The sequence below is a fragment of the Atta cephalotes genome (assembly GCF_000143395.1).
Source record: "Atta cephalotes unplaced genomic scaffold scaffold00041, whole genome shotgun sequence".
Taxonomy (NCBI): domain Eukaryota; kingdom Metazoa; phylum Arthropoda; class Insecta; order Hymenoptera; family Formicidae; genus Atta; species Atta cephalotes.
Window position 1 is genome coordinate 1130062 of NW_012130105.1, and position 8948 is coordinate 1139009.

Below are 8948 nucleotides of genomic sequence, written 5' to 3' on the forward strand. Positions count from 1 at the left end.
TAGCGGCGTATATATATATATATATATATATATATATACACGCATACGTGACCAATATAAATCTCCGCCGTTGGCGTAACCTAGCGCTATGCTGATTTATAGATATCGAACGATTCTGCACGAGCAACGACAGAAATCCGATTATGGTGGAACCGGCGGTGTTACACGAGAGTGTTGGGGTATCGCGCAATTTCGAGATCCGGAATCGAAGGAAACCCGGGAAAATTCGAAAAATCAATGTAACGTAAGTCATTCGTTAACCACAGCTTTGTTTCTCCAGGTGAGAAGCGCGTCGTTACGAACGCTGTTCCGTTCCCGGGTTACTTTCCTGCAGACGGCAGCTACGTGAACGTAGTTTGTTTCGTTTGCATATAAAGCGCGTATCCGTTTCTTTTCGGAAAATACTCAGCGCATGTTACCACTATATACAACAGGCACCTCTGAATAATTCAAACAAAGGATTAACCATCGTTGCACCCAGCGTTGCCCCGCCGGATGTCTAACCGATGTTAAGAACAGCATCGACATCCCGAGCACATTCGGGTTCTCGTTTAAATTTTACGAACTTAGGGAAGTTACAATAAACTAGAGATCCGTGTCGAAATATTTTGGTATGCGGGACGTGACGTCCGTAAGTCTTCAAACCACACAAACAAAATTATAATTAAATGACACATACGTGTGTAACAAATCGTATAAATGTTTGAAGAATAATTATTATTGAAATATATTTTTAATTTTTTAGAATTTTGACATCTTATTATGGGCGAGAAATTATTCGATGTTTAAGACATTCGGTTTAATTTTCATCGATATAGTTAATGAATGAAAGATTTTTTTAAAAAATCAGGATCGTTTCCTATTTGAACATGAATAATTTATTCGCGTCTGTTTAAACAAAGACCGAAAGGTCGGAACTCTGTTTGCGTTAACCTTGCGCGACGAACGCACGGGAAAGCTAAGTGAATACACAATGGCAACGAGGCGAATGACTAGCGAATATGACGCCTGGTTGGCCTTCTACGGCATTACTCCACACACGGTGTGCTAGTGATAGCAAAAGTGGAAACTAGTATGATAATGAGTTGCAAACACTACGAATCTCCTCGTATGTCGCTTAAGGGGCTCATCTAGCAAACGGAGGCTGAACAATTACCGGGACGTAGAGAGTAATTTAACTCTTGACGATTTAAATTTTAAAGGTCAATCGCTATCTAATCATCGAAATTATACGTTGAAATTCGCTACCGGAAAATAAATTGTACACGAAAAAAAACGGTTTTGCTGAAATACTTAAAAATCTATCAACTAAAGAATCCTATTTTTAAATCCTAATTTTGGTGCTTGATAATATATATATATATATATATATACAAATTTGCAAATACATTTTTCAGTTCTATAAATTGCACGCCGATTTGATTTATTAAGACTTGAAACGCAATTATAAACTGAAACTAGAAATCATATCACAAATTACATTGATCGCCAATTTAATAATTGATGCTAATAAGTTTTAGTAAGCATCAAGAATATCTTCTTAAAAAAACTACAAACTTGAACTTGCACTAATCTAAAAATTTAGTTAAATATGAAAATGATTTTGTTGGACTATTAAAATAATTATGTAGGACGTTCAAGCTGATTGCAAGAATATAAAAATTTTTTGCAGCTTGTCATATTTGAATGTTCTACATAATTATTTTAATAGTCCAAATAAAATTATTTTCAGATCTGTAACTCGTTAAATTTTTAGATATTTCAGCAATATCGTTCTTTCCATATACGATATTCTTGCGTATTTATTTCCTAAGTTAATAACAAATTCTAAATTCGGTTTTATAAAAGATCGAAACATGAATTATATATAACCGAACTTTTCGATGTAAAGGTACAAATGGTTGGATATCGTGTAACTCTTTTTGTTTTGCTGAAGTTAAGCGAGCTCTTGTGCACTCTTGTGTTATCGAGCTTTCTTTTTTTATCATCTGCCGCGCTGCACGCTTTCTGATTTCGACGGGGATCTCAATTTCTTACACGAGCGAGGCTATATTGCTGGAAAAAAAAAAAACATCCATGGCCTTTATAACCGGCTAATAAATAGGTGCACCCGTGTAATTTGCTTCGTCACTTTTCTGCTTCTCTTGTGCCCTCCTCCTTACTCACATTAGTGACTGGGAAGATTACACCTGTGCTTTTTTGTGCTTGTGAAAATAATCGAATCTGCTAATAGTGCGGCATTTACGAAAAAAGCGAAGAGTCAGTTTCAATTATTTTACATTGGAGATTCTCTTTGGAATTCTCCCGCTTTATAATTATCTATATTAATAAGACTCAAGTGTGTTTTTCGTTTTTCATCTCTATTCGTAATTTAGATTAATAATAATAATAATTAAATTAAAACCTCAATAATTAAAAGATAAATAATTACAAAAGTTAATTTATTAATTATTGAATTTTATATTCACATTTTTAATTACATTACCACGTATAAAATTACTGATCAAATTAAAAATTACATGTTATAAATCATAGAATATCAATTATCTTAATAAAATTACTTTTATATATTATTTCAGCTTCAATTTGCGATTACATTTTAAATCCAATCAATAATCATTTTAAGTTAATAATCGATACGTATTATAATTTAATAATCGACACTTTATATAAATGTAAAAGATTTTTTTTTAATTTATATAAAAATATCATTAAGCACTAAAATCTAGGCGTTTCTTTATCTATTTAAATTACCTTATTCACATTCACTATCATACCGATCAGTATCATACTTGTTTTCTCCGAAAAAAAAAAAACCTCGAAAAAGTTCCTTTTTCAGCTCTGATACCGCAAATATCGATTTTCTCTACGTAAAAGTCATCGGATTATCGGTTTCGCCTTTTAATACACGTGTACGCGAACAGGCACTTCATGGAGGAATGCCTGCCGACTAGACAGCAGCACGGTGCACCTATCTAATAATGCGTGTAACCACAGGTAATCCGAGCCACTATCGATGACTAATACCTGCCTGCTCGTTGCTCCACTCACATCGACGCGAGGCGAGGCGAGGCGAGGCGAGGCGAGGCGACGCGATGCGACGCGAGGCGACGCGACAATGCAGCGTCGCGCCGCTCACGTAGTACATACTATATGTATGCACGTATGCGAGCGAGCGCGCACGCATAATGCATATGGACGTTCGGCGAGCGACATACACCATGGCGAGCCGAAATCTCGTGGCATGGAGATAGGACGCCAGAGGCGGCGATATTATCAAATTATATACCTGCACTACGGTATACACCGGCGGCCAATAATTCATCCATAATTCAGTTATCTAAATAGGACACCCGCGCCGCACATATACACGTATGACTTTCGCGCTGAGTGTCGTACACACACCAGTCACACACGTTCACGTGCGCGTGCATGTGCGTGCGTCAAAGGCGTGCTAGATGCACGACTGTACGCGACGATCTCTGGTAGCTGTTAAAGCGAACGGCGAAAAACTGCCGTGGAATTATCCTATCCATTGGACTGGCGCGGCGTATGGTTGTGTAGTCTCGTGACATCAAGTCTCTCTATCGGAACACTATCGCTGCGCTTTTTACTAACGCTGCGATGCTATCACAGGCAGTAAAAAAATCTTTAATTATTTTGTAAATTAATTTATGCAGCAATTTATTATTCTTTTTATCCATATACACTGTTAGATATCAAAGAGGTAATGGTAACTCAATCATCTGAATTAAATAACATTTTGTATTTTTAACTTTTATGTGTCAAAATGTTATAAATTGGTTCACTTCTACGGTTAGTTTGAAAATAAATAACGTCTATATTAAAGTACGTATTTAGTAAATAATAAACTAAATTCGAGTCAAATTTAATCTATTTTTTAATTCGATTCCATTGTTTTAGTTATATAATACAAGGGCATATTGAATAGGATTTAGAAATGATTATAAAAATAATTCAAATTGGGTATAATTCGATATTATAAATGCAACGATGTACTCTGTATTCTGTTAAATTCGTAATGTCAAATTATACCCAAATTGAGTATTATTTTTAATCATTCCTATAGTTCGTCATTGCTTCTATGTGTCGTTAATTGAACTAAAACAACAGAGTTAAACAATTTAATTTAAAAAAATGTTTGACTCAAATTTGATTTATTGTTTATCAAGTGCATTAATTCTTAAACGCCTTTTCGATGACATCCGACTTTTTTTATTTTAATAAAAATTAATAAAAAACATTTGATTGGTTCCGTCGTTCCTTAATGTTTGAATTAAAAAGAGTTGTTTACAATATGTTTATTTTTTATGAAAGCTATTATAAGCAATCGAATTGGGTTGTGTATGCTATACCCAAGTGTGTTGTTCCCGCAATGTTAATATCGCTGTTTATTTTGAATCTAAGCAATTCAACCGCAGAGATGTGATTGTGTTTTTAACCACATGTTTTGTAATAAGATAATATATTTTGACACATGGAAATTACAAATAACAAAATGTTATTTAATTTAGAATATTGATTTAAATCCTTTAATATTTGATAGTAATATAAAAACATATCTGAAATAGCTTTTGAAAGGGATTTTAAGATTATAAAACATCGAAAATTACATAAAGATAAAGGCAGAAAAATGTAAAATTAATACATATAAAAAGTCGCTAATAATTTAATAATAATAAATCAGTTAATATAATTTAATATAATGTAAGATATAATAAATATAATTGAAAATAATTCTCTTTCTTTCTCTTTTCCGTTTTTACGTCACTATCGAGATTATTTAAGTTATTGTAAATTCGTACGTTCGTTATTTATAAAGCGTCACAGCGAGATGCTACGTAACATTAGCCGAGAGTCGGAAAGCAATGTACAGTGTGTCACGGCAAATCGGTTTATGATTTGTTTACACCGCGCTGATGAAAACACATGTTGTATCGCATTCATCAATAAATCACTCCCTTCGTTCACGCATAAAAACGAGAATAATTGAATTAAAATTAATTAATGCCAGAAATGCGATCTCCATATGCGTCCAGCATTATTTGCATTAATTCCTAGTAATGCAATTCTATATTGCCGCTAATTGCGGTAACGCGTAAACATGTCGAATCGAGTTTACATGAATTTAATGCCATCACGTTGGCACAAATTACAACCAGCATTAACATAGTTTTTACTACATAAATACAAACTTTGCATAATCTTTTTCCTGTGTTGCGCGATCCACAGCGTGCATTAAGCACTGAAAATTTTACGAGACGGTGCTTAAAAATAAGGCAGGCTGAAGCCGGATTTAATTTTCGTTTCTGAGCTGGTTTACGACCAGGTGTTTGAAAATTAACGAGATCACGGTGCACCTTCGCGCAGTGGCGCTCCATACAAAATTGAGAAAGTAGAGAGATAGGATAGTCAATGACGAAACAAGAAGAAAATTCATGGCGTTCGCGCGGCGAAGAAAAGCGTTCGATCGCATCAGTATGTAAACAGCGGCTTCGTGATATTAATATTGGCAGCCTCTTCGAAAGATTAATATTGGCAAGGTGCCAATAAATTTATATGATCTTCTCAGTGTTATACGTAGTGTTTCAAGAGGGGTGTGAGAGAATACACATCAGACGCGAGAAATAACGGGAAATTTATGTAAACTTTCTCAACAAATATCGATTAACATAACTTAATGATGAATATTTTTGTAAACAGATCTTAATTTACATTTATTATTACAACAAAGTCTATTTTGAACAAAATGCTTTAATTGCAAATTAAAGCAAAAGCATTTATTGAAATAATAAGATTTTTCGGATAAATGCGATCGAGTCGAGATATTGCAAAATTAATTCGATGTAATTTTTGTTTCCATTAAGTTTATTTTTTATTTACGAAATTCATTTTTTTTTGGATTTCGTAAATAAAAAATGAACTTAATGGAACTTTGCGACTAAGCTAAATGTTTTAATTCGGCTAAATGTAGAAACATTCGTATACACACAGAAAAATACATACTGTACGTAAGCAATAATTATTTATTTCAAGTATTTAAAAAAAGTTGAGATATAAATTTATCACAAGTTCATTACAAGCATCAAATTATTTAAAATATATTCCGAATTCTAGTGAATTTAATACTTTATACAAGATTATTAAATTAAAATAAATCCGATTAACATTCTTCAAAAGAAAATTGTTATTTTGAGTACACAATAATGAGTTTTTCTAAAATTTGTAATAAGTATACTTTATCAAGAAAATATTTTTTGTTAAAAATAATTACTTAAAAGGAAGAAAATAAATTGAGTAATCACTTTTCTTAATAATAGAGTGATATTTTTTGTACGTGTTAATAATAGCTCTATAGAATACCAATGGCTTCTAAAGTATGTTTTAAAATTTAAAACATCATCCACAAAATAACATCGAAAAGAACGTCTGCTGCAAGAACGATCGGTTTTGTTGAAGCATCTAAAAATTTAAGGGAAGATGAACTCCAAACTAATAATAGCAAATTTTAAACTAATAGCAAAATGCTTTAATTCGGTAGAAGCATTCATAAGATTTTTCAGCTAAATACGATAGTCATTATCGAAATGTTGCGAAAGAACAAATTAATTGGATGTAACTTCCGTCTCTCTGCTACATTTATTTTTATTTAAGACGAAATAATTCAACGTGAAAGAATGCAATGCGGCGCGTCGTAGCGAAAATATCTCCGGTTGAAGGGGTGAACTAATTAGATTGCCAAGACGACACGACACACCGCACGTCGAGAGATCCGCTAAAGAGTCTTCATTTCCTTTTTTTGCTTTCAGGACAGCTGAAATGTCCACGGATAACCGAGCACCCGTCCGACATAATAGTCGCGAAAAATGAGCCGGTGACGTTGAACTGCAAGGCGGAGGGTAAGCCCGAACCGGTGATAGAGTGGTACAAGGACGGTGAGCTCGTGCAGACGTCGCCGGGGGATGCCAAGTCACATCGGGTCCTACTGCCTACGGGATCCTTGTTCTTTCTGCGGGTGATGCACGGCAAGAAGGAGCAGGATGGTGGTGTATATTGGTGCGTCGCGCGGAATAAGGCTGGATCCGTCCCGAGTAGGAACGCCACTCTCACAGTCGCAGGTAAGAGAGCTCCTCCGACCATCTTCTTTTCGTCGTCTCCTTTTTACGTCCGGATTATACCGGGTAGCGTATCAGACACATTGCGAGGGCGACCACTCGTTAAACTCGGAACGAATCCCCGTGAAACGGGCTTTTCGCCTCAAGGAATTCCACGGCTGCCCGAGTCCGTGTCGATCAAACCGACGATTTCGCGAAGAGCGACAGGCTAAGCCAGAATGAAAGCTCTCTCTCTCTCTCTCTCTCTCTCTCTCTCTCTCTTTCTCGGACAGCATCGACCGTCGTGCCGGTCAACAACTCTCGCGTGAACCGGCGCAGTATGGATTAGCCATTGTTGCGATACGACTAACAATAAACGTTGTCCCCGCCGGTTCTATAATTATTTACTCCCGCGCAGGTGTCGATTAGCGTAATCTTGTAGCCAACGCCAAGCCGATAAGATACTTTGGGTCTTTTCTATGGCAATCGTAATCGGCGAAATATACATCTTTTCGCACTTGCTAAAGAAACTTTGCACCGTTCATGAGCATGTAAAACAAAACGTTGTAATCACTCAGTTGTAATACGCTCTTTGTACATTATCGCGAAGATCAAGCGCCAGTAATTTTTCAATGTCAGTTTACAGTTGAAGGGATTGCTAGTTGATAAATTGGTTGAGTTAACAAATCGCCGAAGTGTAAATACAATTCATGTGTAAAAAAAAGAGCACGGACATCAATAAAAGTAATTTTATACTGGACGATAAAATTTTAAATTTTATATACGACTTCATAATTTTACGCGGTGCATTTGCTTATCTAAAAGTGCTATTTGTCATAGTCTTTCGCTTTCTCTCTCTATCTATCTCTGTTTTTACGATAATCTTATAACACACATTTCTCTTTCACTTTTTATGAAATATATTTAAATAATAGAGATTAATTCTATTATATTATACAACACATCGAGCTTAACACATCGAGAAAGGCAAAATATCCAATGACTACTTCCTCGAATATATCGTAAATTGCAGAGAAGTAATTTACTTTCTCGCTTACGTTCTAATTAAACAATTACACGCGGAACTACAAACGGGAAGCAAACGCTTTCATAATACGTTTATCGGCCAAATTCCACACGGTGCATTTCAATCTATTCTGCCTGTTAACAAGGGAAACGAATAAACTTCTTCCTCTGACGGCAAAAATGGTGTTGCATGGTTCGTGACTCCGACGTCTCCCTTATAGCACTTCCTCCGCTCGCGCGAGCTCGCAAGAGCCTCGAGTGCCTCGGAACGACTTCTCTCACCTCTTCGTTCACTCGCTCGGTTACGAGGCAAAGTGAACGTACGGCGGTGACGGCGACGACAGCGACGGCGGCAGCGGTGACGACGCGGGACGGTGTCTGTGTCACACGAACGAAAACGGACACCCCGTATGTACGGGGCGCAGGAAGGAATAACCGTGATTTATACGGGATAGAAGTCGACTCCTTCGACTAAAACGAGCCATGTTTGTTTAGAGGCGATCGATATCCCGGGCGACGCACCCTCGCCTCTGCCCGTCCGTGGTATATGCCCCGTCTGTCCGCCCGCCCGCCCGCCTGCCTGCTTGCTTGCTTGCTTGCTTGCTTGCTTGCTTGCTTGCTTGCTTGCTGACTGGTTGGTAACGACCCATTCGCTCGCCTCACCTCGCTTTTACTACCTACGAGTCTGACGATGCGACACCGACGCCTGCTATACTGGCGAAGAATGCACTTGGCCTGTCCGCGCGTGTGTGTGTGTGTGTGTGTGTGTGTGTGTGTGTGTGTGTGTGTGTGTGTGTGTGTGTGTGT

The 8948-nt window shown here is 36.7% G+C and overlaps 1 protein-coding gene across 1 annotated transcript in view; it reads left to right on the forward strand.

The window, feature by feature from the left end:
• Positions 1-8948, forward strand: part of LOC105622174 (roundabout homolog 2-like) — a 150051-nt gene that overhangs the window by 34560 nt on the left and 106543 nt on the right. The window contains exon 2 of the mRNA XM_012203604.1: positions 6831-7139. Within this exon, the coding sequence (XP_012058994.1) occupies positions 6831-7139 (309 nt within the window). The remainder of the gene's footprint in view (positions 1-6830; positions 7140-8948) is intronic.